General features: G+C 42.4%; 1 protein-coding gene across 1 annotated transcript in view; it reads left to right on the top strand.

Moving 5' to 3' along the window:
- Positions 1–22,086, top strand: part of Vwa8 (von Willebrand factor A domain containing 8) — a 341,953-nt gene that overhangs the window by 237,407 nt on the left and 82,460 nt on the right. The window contains exons 30-35 of the mRNA XM_059273290.1: positions 7,611–7,721; positions 9,033–9,097; positions 9,514–9,639; positions 11,636–11,745; positions 12,360–12,514; positions 16,712–16,907. Of these exons, the coding sequence (XP_059129273.1) occupies positions 7,611–7,721; positions 9,033–9,097; positions 9,514–9,639; positions 11,636–11,745; positions 12,360–12,514; positions 16,712–16,907 (763 nt within the window). The remainder of the gene's footprint in view (positions 1–7,610; positions 7,722–9,032; positions 9,098–9,513; positions 9,640–11,635; positions 11,746–12,359; positions 12,515–16,711; positions 16,908–22,086) is intronic.

Below are 22,086 nucleotides of genomic sequence, written 5' to 3'. Positions count from 1 at the left end.
GATCAAAAGACCAGTTATGTGTCAATTAGTGGAAATTCTAAAGGTCTAATTAATCTGCACTATACCAGCAGAAAGTGGTCTGTTTTTGTGTGCCTATTTTCTACCTAATGTCTACCAGGTGTTGTACAAGGCACAGTGTTCATTTTACAAATCCTGTCTGTACTGCTGGGATACTGCAAGAAACAACAAAGACGGTCCAGCAGTTAGGAGCACTTACTAACTGCTCTTACAGAGGTCCCGTTTCCGATAGGGCAGCTCACAGTTGCCTGGCACTCTGGGTACAGGGGATCCAGTGTCCTCTTCTGACCTCTACAGGCTATAGCACGAACATTAGACACATAAATTTATGCACATGCACACACATACACATAGAACTGATAAATAAGTACATCTTTTTTGAAAACACACACACACACACACACACACACACACACACACATATATATATGGTCTTTCAAGACAAGGTTTCCCTGTGTAGCCCTGGCTGTCCTGAAACTTGCTCTGTAGAGCAGGCTGGCCTCAAACTCGGAGATCTACCTGTCTCTGCCTCCCGAGTGCTGAGATTAAAGGCACGTGCCACCACTGCCCGGTGACAACAAATTTTTTTTTATTCTCAGTTTATAATCTGGTCCAGGATAGACAATAAGAAAAAATAAATTACTAATTCAATTATATCTTAGCTTAAAGAGTAAGAATCAAGAGAAAGAGAATTCAATTTAAAGTCAGGCAGACAGGATGGCCTGACCAGGCTGATGGAGGTGGACAGAAGACTGGAAACCTGGAAGAAAAGTGTAGGTGAAGGGAGTGGTAAGTTCTGAATTGCAGAGGCTAGAGCGTCCTCTCTTCCTTTTTAATGGTTGGATGAGGGCGAGAGTGGGAAGAGGTGAGGCAGAAAGGTTAGTCAGGAAGTAGGAGCAGAGGTGAGGTAGAGGAGGTGGTGGGAAGCAGATTGCGCAGTCTTGGAAGCAATGGGAAGGTTCTGGGCCCTAAGCGTGAAAAGGGAAGGCGTTGGAGGGGATGAGCAGGGAAAGTGGTCTGTCCCATTGTAAAGGGGTTTCATTGGTTGTTCCGCATTATCTGTGAGTGATAAGGTGGAATGAGGAAGGCAGTTAAGAGTTTTTTTGCAGTGAGCTGTCCAAAAGATGTTGGTGGCTTGGCGGAGGATGAAGGTCCTACGTGAGTGTAGACATAGATGCGTTTTGAAGGTCAAGCCTGCAGGATTTCCTAACAGAGCAGACATGGGGTAAGAGGGAGTTACAGGCAATGTCAAAATTTAGGGGGTGAGCAATTTGAATGGAGTTCCCATCACCTAAGATGAGGAAGGCGTCAGCTTAGACAGGAACTTGGGAAAATACCAAGCTACCAAGTAGGAGATGAGCACAGAGTTCAGGGCGTGGTGAGAACAAGAAATAGAAACTTGAGCGTCATTGGCATATTTATCTAAAGTCATGAGACTAAAAGAGGCCACCAAGGAAGTGAGTGTGTGTGGAGAAAAGTCCAAGCCTGAGCCCTGAGAGACTGAAATACCAAGGTGTTGTGGAGATGAGAAAGCGTCAGCGGCAGGAACTGAGGCAGGCTGGCTGGTGAAGTGGGGGACTAGGAGGCAGTGAGGTGTCCTACAAGGCAAGTGAGTGCTCATTGTGTCCGGAGAAGGAGCAGGACATCTGCCATCTTCCACGGTCTTCAAGCTGCCCAATGACTTACTGTTCACCATATCTGCAGTGAGGAAAACCAGACTTAGAGAGTTGATTCTTGCCGGTAAATATGTAACAGGACTGAGAACCAGCCAATTGGATTATCTCTAGCAGAATTCAACTTCACCCACTGGTTCGCTACTGATACATGTTTTCTTATGGCCTGTGCACTCAGCAAATATTAAACAAGTGCAGTGCCATTAACTGTGCTTAAAGAACAGTGTGCTCTAAAGAAACAATACTTTTAACATTGAGAAGGTGACTCAGTAGATAAAGTGTTTGTTGCAATAAGCATAAAGACCTAATCAGATGTAGTGGCACATGCCTTTAATCCCAGCATTCCGGAGGCAGAGATAAGGTTAAGGCCAGCCTGGTGGTCTACATCAAGAGTTCCAGGACAGCCAGGGCTACATAGTGAGACCCTGTCTCAAAAGGGGGAGGGGCAAGAACCCACATAAAAGCTTCATGCAACAGTGCATGCTGGTACTCCCAGCACTGAGGAGGGCACAGGAAGATTGCTGCCGCTTACTGGCCAGCCAGTGTACTAAGTCAGGTTGATAAGCGTGTCCAGTGAGAGACTCTACCTCAGAAACTACAGTGGAGAGCAATAGAAGAAAACAGCCAACATCAACCTTGGTTGTCCCTCTCTCTCTCACACACACACATAGACACACACACACCCCTGCACATAGTCACAGGAACACGTACACACATGTACATACACTGTGCATGCATGGAGAAGCAATACTTTTATAATATAGCTAATCAAGAGAACATTAACTAGCGTGTCCCTAGTTCACTGAAGAAATCAACACTTTAGCTCTCACTAAAACAATTCTAAGTCCTGCTGTTTTTGTCTTATTTAGTTTCCATGATTTATTCCCACTGCCGTCTACTGGATGCAGAGTTCATCCCAAACCACATGTTGCCTATGCAAGTTTCTCTCCAGCAAATTGGAAGGAGGCTTTTGCTTTATAGATTGCCTATAAACTATCAATGCCATTGATTTGTTTTCACAAGCACAAGAATCCACCATAGAAAGCACCTGTCAGGGTGAGCTTGAATTTAATAAGCTAATCAAATTTGGATGAGACTCAAAATTTGAAGTATTTATTCAAACAGTTCCACCAGATTTTCAACTTGTCACATTAACATAAATTTACACATACAAATCCTGTAAAACTATTAGAGTTTTTAGATGCTCGGCTCATATTTTACTTCTCAAAAGACCCCATTGTTTGGCAACATTGTAGACTAATTCTCTGTTCAGTGACAATGACTTTCATCAAGGAAATAGGGCTTTCAGTGTAGAACTGTGCTTGCCTTCCACAGCACGCCCCCTGGGCCTTCTGGGATCCTGTCTGCCTTCTGCATCCTGAGCAGACCTCGCAGTATCTGTATGCTTCCTCCAAGTGCCTGTCCCTCCCCTCCTCACAGGGGTCATTCCAGCTGACTGTTTATAACATGGTAAAGTCAGGGTGTTAGACCTGTGGCTTCACTACCAGCACCACAAAGCTCTGAAATTTAACAAGTGGGTTAAACCTGTGGGCTGCCCTCCATTCCTTCTTCTGTCCCTTATTTTAAAATAAAGTTTTGCTGTAGATGCATCCTCCTAGTTAGTTGGAAAAGTTGTTCAAAAATTCCTTGCTAAAATAAAATCTTAAGTGAGGACAGGAAAACTAAAAATAAAGGCCTTCCCCTCCCCGTTCCCATGGGCTTATTTATTACATCTGCACAGCATTTAGTGTTTCAGACTTGGGGCATGGAGGTCATCCAGAGGTTACTCTTCTCCCAGTCAGATACAAACATCATAAACTGGCTCAGTTGCTTCTCTGCCCTGCCCCCACCTCAAGCAGTACCAAAGCCACAGTTCCTTGTACTCATGTGTGACGTGAGATTCTATTTTTAAGCACAGGCAGAATATATCATTAGTCATTTACAGAAGGAACCCATTAACATCTAAAAGGATGGAGCCACAGAACTCCTTCATGCTGCCAAGTGTTGGTAGAGCTCATTCTCAGCCCACAGGGCATTGCAGTCAGACTGTGGATGTGTGTGCTAGGAAGTGTGTGTGTGTGTGTGTGTGTGTGTGTGTGTGTGTGTGTGTGTGTGTGTCTCGCTTAGCAGGGACGGTGCTCAGGTCACGTATGCCCAGTTAGGAGGATACAAGTTTTAGAACCTAGAAAAGGAAGATAAATGGGAACTACACTGAACTCTCTGTTTAATCATCTGCCTGTTCTTCATTTTTAGGGGAGACGCTTTATTTTAGGACTTCCCTTAATCTCAGATTGCTCAAGAGCTGAGGATTTATAACAGAGTTGTATGTATTTATCATGCAAGAAACATTTTCTCTATTAAAAGCTACTCAAAAAAGCATTTAACCTAGAACAGAGACCCTGTAAATTCTTAACTTTTATGCTTTCCTTTTTAATTATTGTTGTGTATGCATGTGTCAAGGCCAGAGGTTGATGGCAAGTGTCTTCTTCGTTCCCACTCTGCCTTACATATTGATGCAGGGTCTCTCACATGAACCCAAAGCTCACAGGTTCAGCTGGTCTAGCTGGCTAGATTGCCTGAGGAATTCCAGTTCTACTTCCCAAATGCTGGAATTACAGGCAGCCGCCATGCCTGGCTTTTATCGCTTTTGATTGGCTGCTAAGGACCAAACCTCTGATTTTTCACTTGCTCACTGACCTATGTCCTCAGCCCTTGTTTTTACATTTTCAGAAGAAAAATCTTGCTCTCACCACCATTTCCAAAACATCCAAATATCACTAAACAAGACTCTCCCCCCCCCCCCACTGAGGAAGGGTTTTTCTGTGTACCCTTGGCCTTCCTAGAACTTGCTCTGTAGACCAGGCTGGCCTCAAACTCAGAGATTCGTCTGTGCACCACCACTGTCCAACTAAATAAGACTTCTTGTTCTAGATGTTATTCTAAAGAATATGTCTAATGTAAGTTCTTAATGGAGAATTATTATTTCATACAGAATGATACAATTTTAGGGTATGTCAATGTAAAAAACCTCAGCTCTCATCTTAAAGGGAAGAAAAGATACTTGATTCTGGAGCCATTATGAGTGACCATGCCCTGGGAACATAGGTTTAGGTTCCCTCAAATTCCATGTTCCAATGTGGAAGCAGTTTTGTAAGTTTTATAGTTACAGAACAATGAAAGTCATAAATCAAGGCAAGTTTAAAATATATTGGTGGGTACACCAGAGAGGCAGGAACAGTGATATAGGGAGAGCTGTTCTATAGGTCTAGATGCTACCTGATGATGATGTTCTAAGCTCCTGGATTAGTGAAAGCTAGGGTTCTGCTAAGTTGATCGCTTCTAAGAGGTTTTTATTAGTCATGAGATACGAGTTCAGATACAGAGCGGGACAAGGAGTGGCTGGTCTAGAAAGCCAAAACTAGCCCACGATAAAGTTAGCCTCTGAACCTACAAAATTCCAGACTCTCCACAGTACTGAGAGTCCAGTCTGTCTGTCAGTCTCTACAGACACACATGTTCCTTCCAGGAGTGTTGTTGACAGACAGACACAGCTGCTTTTCAGGGAGTTTCATTCACAGGTGTTATTTGTGGAAAAGTAGGAGTTTTATCAACATGTTGTGTGCAGTAAACTCTGTGGTGGAAATAAATATTGTTTTAACTCTTGTGGTTTAATTAAAATGTCTTGTAAAGGGGCTAGAGAGATGGCTCAAGAGGTTAAGAGCACTGGCTTCTCTTCCAGAGATCCTGAGTTCAATTCCCAGCAACCACATGGTGGCTCACAACCATCTGTAATGAGATCTGGTGCCCTCTTCTGGCATTCAGGCATACATGCAGGCAGAACACTGTATACGTAATGAATAAATAAATCTTTTTTTAATTGTCTTGTAAAATACATTTTTATATTTCTTTCTATTTCTCTGACCAGATTACATAATAGAAGCCAGGATTAAATCATGATTGTATTCTCCCATGCTTTAAATATGAACTATCTAATTGATATTATGGCATAATGGGGCAAACATACCTTATTTTATTGTTTTCTGCATCTTATAAAGTGTCTGTTATCACTGGGTGCTTTGTGACTTTTTCTCCTAAGAACTTGCCCTGACTAGGACAACTAGACCCAAGTTAAAAGAAGGAAAAATGCACTGTTGTGAGACAATGAGGCTTAACTGGTAGATGTCCTTTTTACTCTGTGGCTCGCTTTTATATTTTAACTAGGAAAACAAACCTCCATGTAGTCCTTGATGTTATTTAGTTTTTTCTAGCTTTGTCAATTTTAAATCCTTATTTCATGTGTTCCAGTCATAAGTTCAATACTTAGGGTTTATTTTCTTTCTTGAGATACCCCCAGGGTAGGGAGGGGTCCTGGGGATGGTATCCAAGTCTACTTAGAGGCAAGGATTTTGTGTGTGTGTGTGTGTGTGTGTGTGTGTGTGTGTGTGTGTGTGCGCGCACGCGCGCGATAGCATGAGTTCCCTTTCTCCTTCAGAATTGACTACTTGAGTGATCACAGGTAAAATTGGATGTTACAAAGACATGTAAGCTTATTGGTTCCCACCATAGGAGCCTCCTGTGGGAGCTCTAAAAGTTCCTTAATCCGAGTAGTTCCCTTGGGGGAAAAGGGAAGCCCACCAGGCCTTTGTTGTACAGAGGGAGAAGAACCCAGAAGAAATGTCTAAGTACAGGAGTCCTCTTGGCGCCTCTTTTCCCTGTCTGCCTGCCTGCCTGGGCTCTGCCTGATGCCTAGTCCCTCAGCTACACAGCTCTAAAGGACGCTACAAAAATCTTGTTTGTATGTTGTTGTAGCAACAGTAACGAAAGTTCTGTGGGTGGCAGGGGTAGAGATATGGCTCAACACTGCCACTCCCTACAACCTGAGTTCTAGTTCAAGATGTCCACTCAGATAATGCCACATCCTTGGCTTCACAGAAAAGCATTTCAGGGCAAGCCAATATTAAACAAAATGGGAGCGGGGAGGTTATATTGTTGTTCTTGGGGGGTTGGTTTTCTTTTAAAACTGTGTGTATGCATGATTGTATGTTAGAGAGGGTGTGTGTGCACACCATGCATGCACATAATGTGCTGTGGTATACTTGGAATCCTTGATTACCATCTAGCAAGCAGCTTCAAGCCAGATTCTGGAGTGAGGGCCTCCATTTTCTTCCTGTACCTCCAATCATTTTCTCTGTCTTTCTGTCCAGCCTCACTTCAACTTCAGTGAATTTCAAGATGATAAACATCTGCTACTAGCTAAGTTTTTACATGGTCATATACTCTTGCTAACCCATTTTTCTATCATGTACATATTTTCTTACTTGAACCTGGAGCTATGAAAAGAATAAACAAAATTTACTGAGGGTTATGTAAGAGTGCACTCTTAAATGTTATCTTTTTTTCCCCAAAGGTCTGTTTATTTGTGTGTCTGAGTTCCTGCATGTAGGTATGTGCACTGTGTGTGCGCGCGCCTGGTAGTTATGGAGGCCAGATGTGGATCCCCTGTAACTGGAGTGGCAGGCAATTGTGCACCATGAAGTATGTGCTAGAAATCAATCTAGATATTCTTTGAGAGCAGCCTGTGTTCTTAAATGCTGAGCCATCTCTCCAACCCCATATATAATCTCAGTTTCCTTGTGACTCTATAACAAACAAAACCAGAGCAGCTACCTTTGATTTTAAGACAACTTTCAAAGAGAAGGTTACATTTTTACCTAATTAAAAAATTGTCAGTAAATTAACCCAAACTTTATATTCTGTATTAGGATCGCTGGGTGTCCTCATGACATCTTACATTTCAATATCATTGTCATCCCTTTGGTTTGTCACAGTAACCTCCTTTCTCGGGTCACCTGGTCACTGCTGCTTTTTATGGGGGCAGGGGGCGTGTCTTGAAGGCCATACTGTTTTCTTTGTTTCCAGAGTAATACCGTCCTCTTGTTAGACACCACTGGACGTGCCATTCGCCACCTCATCCTTCCTGTGGAAGAGTTTGCATCCAAGAAGTCTTCCTGGTGGAGCAAGGAGGACGATGTAAGGACTACCAGATTCGCCGGGCAGATTGATTGCTGGGGATTTTCCCAACCACAAAAATGGATGCCTGTCCGTCTCTCCCAGTGCCAAACAACAACAAAAATAGAAGGCACCAAAGAGTCGTTAAGCAATTTTAGATTTTGACGTGTTAAGACTATATAGCTAGATGAGCAATTAAATATCAGGAGGCTCCTTTAGTACCCAGCATATTACTGTGAAGATTGGCAGGACGGGGCTATTAAGGAAAATTAGAGCTAGTTGAGTGTGATAGTCATAGCAAATTCTTAGTCATGCAGTCAACTTAATTATTTTCCAATTACATAGTTATATTTTGGATTTATATGTTAAAATCTTAAGTACGGCAACTGATTTGCCTCTATCAGATAAATGTTTCAATTTATTAACTAACTTAAATCATGTAGCCTAACTCAAGGAAAATTTTTTTCTGCCATTTAGATACAAAATAAAGCTTACCAAGGGCTTTGCAAGTAAGCATCCGTAGTTCATAAAAGACTGAAGAAGTATTTTTAAGTGTCATAATTGAATTAAGAGCTAAGAAACAAAGTATTTCCTGTATGATTATATTATGACATAAGTTCCACAATTAACCAATAATTAGCACATTTATTTTTAACCAATATTTGGCACTGTTTTAAAGATTTATTTTTATTTTTATGTGTATGGTATCTGCTTCATGTGAGTACCTGGTGCAGGGGCCAGAAGAGGGTGTTGGATCCCCAGATGGCTGTGAGCCAACATGTGAGTGCTGGGAACCGAACCCAGATCCTCTGAAACGGCAGCAGGTGCTCTTAACTACTGAGCCATCTCTCCAGCCCCATTTGGCACTATTTAAAAGTTATTCTGGCCGGGCGGTGGTGGCGCACGCCTTTAATCCCAGCACTCGGGAGGCAGAGCCAGGCGGATCTCTGTGAGTTCGAGGCCAGCCTGGACTACCAAGTGAGTTCCAGGAAAGGCGCAAAGCTACACAGAGAAACCCTGTCTCAAAAAACAAAAAACAAAAAAAAAAAAAAAAAGTTATTCTGAAGAGTTGTTAGTAGCTTAGTGATAGATTGCTGGCCTACCAAGCACAAGGCCCTGAGTCCAAGTCTCACTACAGCAGAACAAAGTCCCCAAAATGCTAAAAGAGTTTTGATGCAGAACGTGTGGTATATTGTAAAATATAGTTTAAGCTATGCTCTGCTGAAAGTCTTGGCGCGGATAAATGGCTTCTCTGAGAGTTGCATGGGTTACACATTAAAGGAGTTCTTAAGGGATAATTGATGTGGATACTTGTTTTGTTTTTTTCGTTAGGAAACTTACAGAATGTGTAAAGAATTTTCACACAAAAACTGGCTAGTATTCTACAAACAAACAGGGTAAGTGCTTCACCGTAGAAGATTCTAAACGGGAATTGTTGTTCTGTTCATTCTGTTTCCTGCTGTAATTATACCTGTTTAGGATAAAACTAACAAGCCAAGTAATAAATATTTTATTCTGAAAATATCCCTTCGCAAGTCGTAGAACGTTGAGAAACAGGTAAAGAAACGATGCTGTGGTTACATAACACAGCCCCTGTTTCAGGGCAGACGTCACTTCCTATTACTTCTTTTTGGGCCTACCCTGGGATGTTGAGAATTGTGTACACCAGTTTTCTAAAATACCATGTTTCTTCATTATTGCTTACTCTAGTAAATGTTCATTTAGGGTTGTATATTATATCTTAACATGATTAGCCACGGTTGTTTAGCTGTTATTCTCAGCATTTCTGTTCATATAATTTTCTTTTTTTCAGGAATACCTTGACTGTCCTTGATGTCTTAGAAGGACTAACTCACACCATCTCTCTTCCCATCAACCTCAAGACAGTTTTCCTTGTAGCAGAGGACAAATGGCTTCTTGTGGAGAACAAAACAAATCAGTGGGTAAACCTCTCTGTGTGCGATCTCATGTCAGTGGGTAAACCTCTCTGTGTGCGATCTCATGTCAGTGGTAAACCTCTCTGTGTTATCTCATGTCAGTGGTAAACCTCTCTGTGTGCGATCTCATGTCAGTGGTAAACCTCTCTGTGTTATCTCATGTCAGTGGTAAACCTCTCTGTGTTATCTCATGTCAGTGGTAAACCTCTCTGTGTTATCTCATGTCAGTGGTAAACCTCTCTCTGTGTGCGATCTCATGTCAGTGGGTAAACCTCTCTGTGTGCGATCTCATGTCAGTGGTAAACCTCTCTGTGTTATCTCATGTCAGTGGTAAACCTCTCTGTGTGCGATCTCATGTCAGTGGTAAACCTCTCTGTGTGCGATCTCATGTCAGTGGTAAACCTCTCTGTGTGCGATCTCATGTCAGTGGTAAACCTCTCTGTGTTATCTCATGTCAGTGGTAAACCTCTCTGTGTGCGATCTCATGTCAGTGGTAAACCTCTCTGTGTGCGATCTCATGTCAGTGGTAAACCTCTCTGTGTGCGATCTCATGTCAGTAGTAAACCTCTCTGTGTTATCTCATGTCAGTGGTAAACCTCTCTGTGTGCTATCTCATGTCAGTGGTAAACCTCTGTGTGTACTATCTTATGGAATATGCAGAAGACCAGCCTCATTCACCATGGTCTCTCTTAGCTTTTAAGTTTCTGTGTTTGTCAGCATCTCTGAATGAGATTTAGAAGAACAGACAGGAAAAATTAAAGTATATTATGTGTCTATTCTCAGAGTATGACCTGGAAATTAATGATAAAAATGATGACCTTTGCATATGACCCACTGTGTTTGGGGTTTTCCTATTCTCACATTCAGCAGTCACTGTGTCTTGCCAAACTCAAGCTACTACAAAGCACACTTTGAGTTCGTCCTCTCTCCTGAGAAACAGAAGCGCATCCTAGAGATGTTGCCTTTTTGTCACAGGACCCACACCCTTGGACATTCCCTCCTTTCATCTTCCTGCTTATAGTTACAGTGATGTCTGCTACTTCCCTTTGTGGGCCACATGCTTCCTTGGGAGGTAGTATGCTGCACCTGCCATATAAAGAATGCTTGGTAAATTTCCAATCTGTCTTCCTTATGTGCTACATTCTCTAGCTAAGAACAGACTCTTTCGCTGATAAGCAGCTTGGCTTCCAGAAAACAGTATTGGCTACTTATAGATCTATGTTTTAGAAATCTTAAAAGCAAACAAAAACTCAAGTAATCATAGTCACAAACACTCTGTCCCTCAGCTGGTCATACAGCAGAGGTAATACTCCCATCTACTGCCTGATGTAAGACTCATATCAAGAGGGAGCTCCATTTCTGGGCATGGCAGTTTATACCTCAAATCCTGGCACTCTGAGGATATGGAGGCAGGAGAATCATGAGTTCATGGCCAACCTGAGCTAATATAGTGATACCAATACCCTGTCTCAAAAAAATGCCACAAAAACAAAAAAATAGAGGGCTCCATAGTACTAAGGATGTGCCTCATCACACAGCTCTGCTTGTCTTGAATAGGAAATGTGATTTTTGTTGTTTTGTTTTTCTAGACAGAGTGTCTCTGTGTAACAGCCTTGGCTGTCCTGAAACTCACTCTGTACACCAGGCTGGCCTCAAACTCACAGAGATCCACCTGCCTCTGCCTCCCAAGTGATGGGATTAAAGGCGTGCTCCACCACCTCCCGGCTCATGTTTGTTTGTTTGTTTGCTTTGTTTTGTTTTTTGTTTGTTTGTTTTTGTATTTACTATGTTATCATTTGGTATTTCTCTTTACAGTATTGTCAAAAAGATTTTTGGTAATTCATGATGAAATGTTTAAGGGTAAAAATTATGCTCAGGCTATCTCTTTAAAGGCTTAGAGAGAGAAAAAACAAATTCTAAGTTTTCTTGATCTGTCCTAATGATTAGAAAAAGAAAACACTTAGACTTGATTAAATTAGGCTTCTTATCTGTTTACAGGAAGTATCTTCTGACTAAGCCTGCACACATTGGTTCTGAGGACACTGGGGCCTGCCAGTTGTATATGTTGAAAGAAGAGCTGCCCAGCACAGGATTTGGGGTCACACAAGGTAAATACTGCATTCCCTGCGCTTGCTGCTGTGTGGGTGTGTGCTTGTGCACACACTGTCCTCCAGGCTGATGGAGAACAGGAGCCTCAGCCTGGGTGATACTTACACCAAATGAAACAGCTTACATACTACACCAGAAGTGGAGATCAGAGTCTTCCACCTTCAAATCTTTATCAGGAAGTCGCACTTTGAACTGTGTGCGAAATTTAACTACTCAATGTTTTTTGTTGTGTTTTCTACTTAGGACACTTAGGTCCCAAGTCTAGCCTGGGCTAGCACTTTTTTTTGTCCATGGGCTATCAGCTCATCAGAACTTCTGCTCCATTTATCAGTTTGCCAGCCTGGGTTAGGTCCATGTCACAGCTTTTGTGCAGGGAGCTCTTGGTTCAAGAGGATTTTTATGGCGGGCAAGTCTGGGGTTGCAGAAATGCTTGTGATCATTTTGAAAAGACACTTTGATGATTAAACTTTTCTCAAACAAAAGCTGACAAGTGTCATTTAAAGTAATTTTTAAACCTTTGTGGTTTAAGTTGTTGAGAATGAAATCTTGCAATAATAATTCCTGAAGCGTATCAGGATTATATTATGTCTAAGGTGTGTCTGACATTTTTCAGAAACAGAATTCTGCATACCTCATAGTGTTTCAAGTGATCAGCTGTCGTCTGAAAACCTAAGTTCAGCTGTGGGTCAGAAGATCGCCTCCCCTAACCGTATTCTCTCGGATGAAAATAATTATGCTACTGTAGTTGTTGGCTTCCCTGATCTCATGGTAAGCACCAACTTCTGACATTTCTTCTCAGCTCAGCCTAGTGTAGCTCAGCCTGTCTGGAGGGAAACTGAGAGTGCTTTTCCTGTAAACATTTTCAGTCAAGGCTACATTTGAAATCACTCACCAAACCTATGGTCTACCTATAGAGTTTCCTTTCGTTATAAATAGTGTTTAAAGTGTGATATGATATAATTTAGTAAGGGAAATGGTTGTTCTTTGCCTCTGGTAGTTCACGTGACCCAGCACTTAACATACCAATGGTGATTTTCTTACCACACCATTTTAATGTGTGTTCAGGGACTCTAAGAAGAGGAACAAGTTGAGACTGATCAAAGTACCATGTCTTCTAGCATTTATATTTAAAGTGATTTTTAATTGGCTTTAAGTAAAAGTAGGACCCATTTTCCCCTGGTGGAGATGTAGTGGATGAAACAGAAAGATTATTCCAGGACAAGTTGCAATCTGATAGTCTGTGGGAGGCTGGCTCCCACTTTTTCCCAGGGTACTCTTGAGAAGAGAGGGATAAGAAATATTTAGATAGAAAGATAGTGTGGAGAAGACAGACAGAAACACAGGATTGCTTCGGGAGGACCTGGATCAATATCCTCCTGTCCCTTCTGTCTCTTCAAAAGGGCTTTTTATAGGAATGCCAAGGGGTGGTGCAAAATGACCTCCCCTCACACAGCCAAGTGCAGACCCTTCCAAGCACCTGATAACCACGCACGTGGTCTAGCCATGCTCCAATGCAGCCCTGCTGAGTAAAGCAAGCTCAGATCTCTACTAGGAAACCTCTGTGGACCCCACAATAGTCCAAAATATATGTAGCTCAAGATGTGATTAAACATTTAACTTATATAACTCCCTTTGTGGCTCCATGGAGGGAGCTGATAGAATCAGTTAAAGATAAAAATACGGGTTCTGCTTGATGCACCAATCTCACATGCTTCCAATTTTTAGTTTAATTAACAAGTGGAGAGGACTTTGGGATATAAGGCATTTGAAATCCAAAACTGAGTGGATAATATGTGGCTTAGGACTTTGCCATATGCTTTACTAATTATCAAGTAAAAATCATTTGCTCCTACATTATGTAATTGAAAATGTGGTTTGTTGTTGCAGTATGGTGTCTGCAGCAGCTTTGATGGGAATGATAGAGCCATATTGGTATGCTTTCTGCCACGCTTGCTGCTTAAGTAGAAAAATAGTAGAGCCTTTCTGTAAAGGTAGAGCTGTCTAAAAACTGATCTCACTACTTTACTCTGGTTGAAGATATTAGTGTTAAAATACAGTGCTACCATGAAAGGCCTAGAAGGTAAAAGCTGAGTATAGAATATTGTTTATGTTAGCCCTATAGAATCCTTCATGGGTCATAAGGTTAGTAACCTCATTTAAGCCATCCCCTGGATGTTTGGTAGCCACTGTGGTGGAGATGTCCAGTTAATATTTGTTAAGTAAAAGGTCAGTCAGGTTCAGCGTTCATAGCAAGTATACTTCTTAGGCCAATACAGTATTGCTCTGTACTACTCTAAGCCTCTTCATACTAATAGCTCATTTTTATTATAATTCAATAGGGTTTTACACATGGAAAGACAGGAAGAGATTACACCTCTCATCATCCCTCCCACAAAGATTTTAGTAAGGAACCTAGGGCTTGAGCTCAGGTGTGACTAGCCAGCCCTCTAGCCTGTAACCTTTACTGTACCACTCTGCCTCCCTGCTTGTATATGAATTGTTTTCATAAAGCTCTGCAAAAGGATTCCTTATTAGCTTTTTATGCAGTTATCAAAATCAATGAGTTACTATAAACTTACGTAACTTTCTTACCCTAACAGCAAGTAGATATTTTTTAAATCTATAAGAAATATCATAATCAATGATGAATATTATGGGCATTCATTTTATCATCAAGAGTAAGACAGGGAAGGCAGGTATGATGGTAGATGCTTGTGATCCCAGCACTCAGGAGGCTGAGGCAGGAGAACTGTAATTTCAAGACTAGCCTGTGCTAACAAGACTTTGCCTCAAAACAAGCACAAGCTGAAAACCAGAATACCTGCTGCCACTACTCCAACCAAATACTGTACCATCTTACACATGGACCAAAAAAAAATAATAATAATTATACTGCCACAAAACATAAAACTTAGCCCTATAAAAGACACTGTTAAAAGAATGACAAGACAGTCTACAGGCTGAGAAAAAGTATTGCAAACTACATCTCTAACACTAGGCTTGTATCCAGAATATTTGAGAAACATAAAGTTCAAGCTGAGCATGGTAGTGCATACCTTTAATCCCAGCACTCAGGAGGCAGAGGCAGGTGGATCTCTGTGAGTTCGAGGCCAGCATGGTCTACAAAGCAAGTTCCAGGAATCCAGGGCTGTTATACAGAGAAATACTGTCTCAAAAATCAAAAACAAAGATCCATAAAGTTCAGCACTAAGAACACAACCAGTTCTTAACATCTCCAAACAGTAAGCTTGTGTGAAGTATCAAAGGCAGACCTAAGTAGGGTAAAGACAGCTCTGGTGGACAAGGGGTCACCATGTCCCGAGTGTCCCTGATGACTACAGTGTCCCTGGAAAGGGGTGGCTGATCTGGGAATGGAAGACCCAAGTAAGGACAGGAGGGATGGGTGTATCCCAGTGTGGGCTCCTGGGACCCAAGCAGGAAGAAGGGCATTGGCCTCAGGGATAAGTCTACTGGTGGAGGTGGGAGACTGGCCACATACCATGGCCTTGAGGAAGAAATTAAATACTGTGAAGATAGTGAACTAGATCAGAGATAGTTGAATGATATATTAAGGATAAAGAAATTAGATTTCTCATAGTCAGGAAAGGGAATTGAACTCCTATAAAGAATGACCCCTATAGATGTTGAGTTGGAATTTCATATATTTGTGTTGTAGTTTTCAATATATTTAGGTAGACAAAAAATAAAATTAATGGTAAAATAATGGGCAAAATCATGAAATGTACTTGGTCAGAGAGGATATGGGGTAGCAAGTAAGTATATGAAGGATTCCCAGAGCCGTTACCCAGTAGTAAGAAACCTGAAGCTGTGAAGAGGTGCTACTCCAGAGCCATTAAAATAAGCACATCGACAGTGCTGAGTACGGAGTACCAAGTATCGAGTACCGAGTACCAAGGAGGCTGCAGAGGCAGTGCATCTCTTGTAGTCTTATGAGGTGCAGGAACAAACAGCAGCGGAGCACAGATGCCTTGCCGGCCCCCTTTCAAGGCTGTGTAGGAAGCAGTTCGCCCAGGCTGAGAGTCTGTCTTGGCCCAGGATATAAAGTACACAGTAGACTAGAATGCGGTGTCCAGAAACAGGTGCGTACGTGGAACTGTGCTTCATGGTGGCGAGTAAGTGGTGTTTGGACAGTAAGCGGTCCATACGAGAAAAGTAAACCTGAGCCCCGGCCGCACACGTGGGAATGACAGTAAACTCCTTAGGCGTTCCAGACTTAAGTGCAGCTGTAACAGCTTGGAGAAAACAGAAGGCAGAGATGGGGAAGGATGAACGCATCAAGTAAAACAATGAGGGGAAAACCCACAAAATCCCAGAATAGCTAAATCTGGACAAGGCAGATGTGACCAGGAGGGACACTCCAGGGGCTCAAAAGTCCCAGCATATTTTACTTTATGAAAATAGTAGAGGCATAGGTGTTAGTACTGTGATTTTATTTAATTACATTTAGGGTGTGTGTGTGTGTATGTATGTGTGTGTGTGTACGTGTGTGACCACACCCCTTGTGGTATGTGGACATCATAGGAAAACTTTTAGGAGTCTGTTCTTTCCTTACACCCTGAGAGTCCCAAAGATCAAACTCAAGTTGTCAGGCTTGGCAACAACCTCCTTTACCGACTGACCCATCTTGCTTGAGTTGTATTATTTTTAAAATAACTACACTGCTATATTTCCTCTTTTCAATTTAATTCACTTGAAAATTAAAAAATTAACTTAAATATTTTGTACTTGCATAGACAATTACAGTTATTGGTAAAGCACACATATCCTGTGCCATGTTAAAAAAGATTAGGGAATATTTTAATTTTTATACCCATAAATCATAAGTTACCACTGGTACTACCTTAGAGGGCCAGTAACCTAAGCATGGTGATGAATGTAATACATGTAATTTTAGCACTGTTTCTCCTTTTTCTTCTCTTTTCTTTTTCTTTATATTTTTTTCAGTCACCCAGTGAAGTTTATTCATGGAAGAGGTCTTCATCTTTGGAAAAACCAAGTGTCACCAATAGGGGAATCTACGGAGGGAAACGGACCAATGTTACCCCAAGGCACAAGAACTGTGTGACTCTCACACACACTAACCAGGTGGTCAGGATTCTGCCTGCAGGAGAAGTCCCTCTGAAAGACATCTTCCCAAAGGGTGAGCAGCCATTTCACCTTGCCAAAATGGTTGAAGGTAGCTCGCTTTTGCAGGGAGATGTTTAGTTTGTCATTGTTATTTTTTCCTTGCAAGTGTTAGCCATCCCGACACATGTAGCTAAGAACCCCTCTGCGTGTTGAAAGCCTGTGGACATCTCCACATGGTTGCTACTTGTGGGCTCTGCAGGTAAAGTTGGCCTTTGTTCACACTGCAGTCTGTACCGTGACTAACTTAGAACTCGGCTTCTGAGAGCTCTCCAAGTCCCCTCACGTGGATGACTGCATAAAAAGCGCAGTACCAGTCACTTCTTGTGGCAGTCCGCTCATCTTCAAACTCCACCTTACTATTAGTTTGATCTTTATTTTTATTTGTGTGCAAACTCTGGTATAGGGAGAGAACATCTGAGCCAGTCACCCACCAGTGGCCTGAGTGCAGATTTGGGCCAAGGTCTCCCAGGACCAATTCTAGAACTCTTCTTACTGACCATCCTGGCATTCATCCTAGCCATTAATTATGAGCGCAGTCATTTGCATAGTAGTAGTACTTGTGTTGTCCTGTACCCATGTTCATTGTATCAGTGTGGCCCTTATGGATATAATGCTAAGTGTATTGTATCTGTTACTGAGTTTGAAAGTCCGATTTAAATCATTATACTTAGAATTTGTTCTTTCCAAACCGAAACTAGCGGAAAATAGTCAACATTTCCTTAAAATCCTCCGCATGACAGAAGAGGCAGCTGAGTGATGTGACAGCTGCTGAGTATCATAGCACATGGCAGGGTGGGAATATTCCCAAGGTGATGTAGAAACACAGGAGAGGCTTATGGCCCAGACTGCTGACATTTAAGTGACTCCTGAAAGATGTGTGAGAGGTAATGAAATAAAAAATTACGACAGGAAAGGGGGCCAAGTGAGAAATGTGGGAGCTTGGTAGACGTTCCAGGAACTACACAGTGTTCTATACCACAGCACAGTTCTTCCCTCCACCCAGAAACTCGGGACTCACCCCGATACACCTCCCCCTCACCATCCATGTACAACCCTCCCTAGTCCACCTGTCCCTTTGGTACAACCTCAGTAGCGCTTGGTATGTTCTATTACCAGCATCCCACATCCCACCCAGGACACACCTCAAGTGCTGCCATGGCCCTGTCAGAACTACTGCTTCCGTTTTGCCCTCATAGCTTTCTTTTATCAGAGTGATAGATTTAATGTTTGCATTTGTTCTGAATAAAGACAGTATGGTTCACTGTTTTTACTGTGTTTTTTTATACATGTGATGAATACAAATAGTTGCTTAGCCATCATCACAACCGGTAAAGAAAAGTCTTCCTGGTCCACAAAGCCTCTTGGGTCAATAGTCAACCCCTCCAGCTACCTCCATTCCCAACTAATCTAATTTCTGTTCTTACAGATTTGCCCTTACCAGGATGCTATACTAATGGATTCATACAAATGTGGTCTTTTGAATCTGGTTTCTTTTACTTAGTAATGTCTTTGAGAATCTCTTATGTTGTGTGTCTGTCATAGTTTGGCTTTCTGTTGCTGTGATAAAACATCGTGACCAAAACAACTAGGGGAGGAAATGGTTTATTTCACCTTACGGCTTATAGGCCAGCATGAAGGGGAACCAAGGCAGGAACCTGATGCGGAGGCCATGAAAGAGTGCTGTTTACTGGCTTGTTCACCCATGACTTACTCATGTATACAATAGGACTATCTGCTCAGGAGTGGCACTGTCCACAGTACACTGGAACCTTCCACATCAATCATTACTCAAGAAAATGTCCCAGAGGATTTCTCACAGGCCAACAGATAGAGGCATTTTCTAAATTGAGGTTCCCTCTTCCAAGGTGAACCCAGTAGATAAGAAACTAGCCAATACATTGCCAGTACACTGTGTCTATTTGAGTGTAGTAGTCTGTTTTATGTTTAGACCACTATCATGTGAGTATGCTACTATTTGTGTATCCATTCATAAATTGGTAGAAACTTAGATTGTTTCCAGTTTGATGAAAGAATGAATAAGGCCTCTATGAACATTTGTGCATGAGTTTTTTACTTGGATGCATCTTAGGAATGGCATTTTTTTTTTATGTCATATGGTAAAACTGCTGAACGACTTTCTGAGCTGGCCAGGCCCATTTGCATTTCTCTCAGCAGTAAGTGAGAGCTCCTCCCATTGATCCACATCCTTGCTGGGACTTGGTGCTGTTGGTTTTTTATCCCTGTGATACTTGGATAGTCATTCTCATATTGGCTTTTAAAACTGCTTGTGTCTTTGGGTAGTATGTGTAGGGAGGCATGTGTTTGCCTTGGTGTGCATGTGGTGATCAGAAAACAACTTACAGGAATTTGTCCTCCCACCACATGGCTCTGGAAACCCTGCCACCACACAGATTCTGGAAATTGAATTCAGGTTTTCAGGCATGGCAAGAAGTATCTTTGCCCACTAAGCCTTCTTGCTGACCCTCCTTATGGTTTTAGTTTTTGTTTTTTACCACTCAATGACGATCTTTTTTTTTTTCATGTATGTCCAGAGTTTTATGTGTCCTTTATATATCCTGAAAACAAGTCCAGTGTTAGATATCTACTTCCTATATTTTCTGCTGTTGTAATGAAGGGCAGATGTCCTCTTTCCTCTGGGAAATTGTGTACTTTGGGTTGTCTATTTAGATTTATGGTCCATTTTGAGTTAATTGTCGCTGGATTTGTTTGTTTGTTTGTAAAATGATAAAAGAGAAAAATACAGAGGCTTGAGTCAGGGCCATTCAGGACCCATTTGGACAAGATTCAAAAGGAAGAAGCTCAGTAGATCTCCTTGCTCAAGTTAAGAAACTGTCGTTGCCAATCTGAAGCTCCCCTGTGATTGTCACTGCTTCGTGTGCCCCAGTTTAGTAACCATTTCTTCGCAAGTTCACATTTAGGGGTTGTCCTCCATTACACGTCATGGTATTGTGAGTACTCTGTCTCCTGGGCGTCGTCGGAGAGTCTGTTGGTGTATTGAAGGAGGACATGTCTCAAGTTCTTGTTCTATCAGCATAAAGGAGGCTCCTGGAGGCCTGGGAAGGATGGTTCAGCCAGTCAAGCTCTTGCTATGCAGACATGGTGACCTAGTTGGGCTTCAGAACCCACATAGAAAAAGCCAAGCGTGGTGGGGCATGCTCGTAATCCCAGCACAAGGGCAGGGAGAGAAAGGCAGATCCCTGGGCTCGCCAGCCAGTCAGCCTGGCCAAACTGATGAACCCTAGCCAATAAGAGTCCCTTTCTCAAAAAACAAGGGGGACAGGCTCATGAGGGCAACACCCAAGGTTGCCTCCTGACCTCCAGTGCACACAGGCATCTGCACACACTCACATGAACATGTTCACACATGCTCACACTCATACATGTTCATGAAAAAGGTTACTGGAAAACATTCAGTGAACCTTTTCACTACAGCACGCATCACTTTTAATATGTGAAAACAGATGGAAGAGCCTTAACCCTAGTGGCCAGCGGGTGTGCATCAATACGTTTCCAAAAGAAATGAGTGTGTAAAGTAGCCCCGTTTGCCTTTGCAGACTCCCCTGGTGGTTTTACCTGACAGTTTTTATTCCTGCCCCTAACTTTGGCCCTGTGCATATAAACTCTCCACTGTCCATGGGACCTCTGTGATAAACACTGCAGCAATGATTTCCCTTAATGGTGTGTGACTAATCCCTAAATACAGTTTGTACCTATCTTTGAAATCCACCTGGGCTGTAGCCACGGTGGAAATGTACTGAGCCTCCATCCTCTTAAGGATGGACACATTTAAAATGGATGGATAAGGCTAAGTTTGGAGAGAAACCTGGCCACAGTTACGCTTCCTTAATTCATCCATGAATTCCATTCAAGGATAACCATAAGGCTCTTTCTGTAAATATTTTTGTCTTCTGATTTATTTTTAGATCAGTAAACTTTACTCTTGATTCTTTTTAAGTGCTTAGTACTGTGGCCGCGGCACTGCCGCTGTGTAGCCACAAGGTCCCTTTGCTGGTGCGTGAAAATGTCTTAATGTCAGATCAATGGTTGCTTTCTCCTTGTTGAAGTAGACACAGCCATCACTACCTTTTTCTCCTCCTCTGTATTTTGGAATTAATTTTATAGTGAACAAAAAGAAAGAATGATGTAGAAAAAAGATTTAAGCGAGTAGACATGCCGTTCTCACAGTGGTCTGAAAGTGCCATATCAGTGTCTCAACTTAGGCTGCGTGCTTTTAAAAATGTCCGTAAGTGACAAGCCAAAATGCTTAGGTTAGTTACATAGGCAGCTCTAGCTTCAATAGCTTGTCCTTCTTAGGAAAAAAAAAAAATCTTGGTCTATAAATACAGATTTATAGACCAAATATAAATTTACCTTTCTTTAGCTAGATTTTAGCAGCAGAAGTTGTCAGAAATGATATATGGTGCACACAACTTTATCAGAGACTGGCCTTATTCCACGGAAGTGCAAGGTAGACGGAGTGTGACTTTCAATAAGCATGTCCCTCTTGTGCAGATGGCCATCTGGGGACAACTGTTCAGCCGGGTGGCCAGATTGCACCCTAACCCCTTTCCTTGGCCCTCCTCTCCCTGACCAGCCTCTTCCCTTCCTCTTGAGTCTTTTGCCTGAGCCCCACCCCCTGCACTACCTGCCACCCCATCCCCCTCCAGTCTCTCACACCTGGCTCCAGAGCTACAGTTCCCACTCTGGAATTTGTTTCCAAGTCCCCAGAGGTCCACAATGGCTCAAAAAGGAATAGAGGCAAAAGGAGGAACTTTGTTCTTCATGCTGTGCGTTCCTGAAAAGTGAGCCCCGCCCTGCTGGTAGCATGTCTACAGCAGAGTGTGAGCCCCGCCATGCTGATAGCATGTCTACAACAGAGTGTGAGCCCTGCCATGCTGGTAGCATGTCTACAGCAGAGTGTGAGCCCCGCCATGCTGGTAGCATGTCTACAGCAAAGAGAATGCCATACACTTCTGCTGAGGACATAGGGGTGCCCTGAGTAGTTTAGACGAGTACATTAGGGTGCACTGAGTAGTTGAGAAAACTTCTTCAACCTGAGTCTGTTAGATGGCCTGTTTGGTTGGTTGGTGTGTTGTTGTTGTTGTTTATTCATTTGTTTTTGTCCTTCAACTGCAGACATGAACTGTTTTTTGTTGACCACACGCAGTGGA

This window comes from Peromyscus eremicus, chromosome 9, assembly GCF_949786415.1.
Source record: "Peromyscus eremicus chromosome 9, PerEre_H2_v1, whole genome shotgun sequence".
NCBI classification, from domain to species: domain Eukaryota; kingdom Metazoa; phylum Chordata; class Mammalia; order Rodentia; family Cricetidae; genus Peromyscus; species Peromyscus eremicus.
Note: the sequence above shows the minus strand (reverse complement) of the source record. Positions and strands in the feature narration are given on the sequence as shown.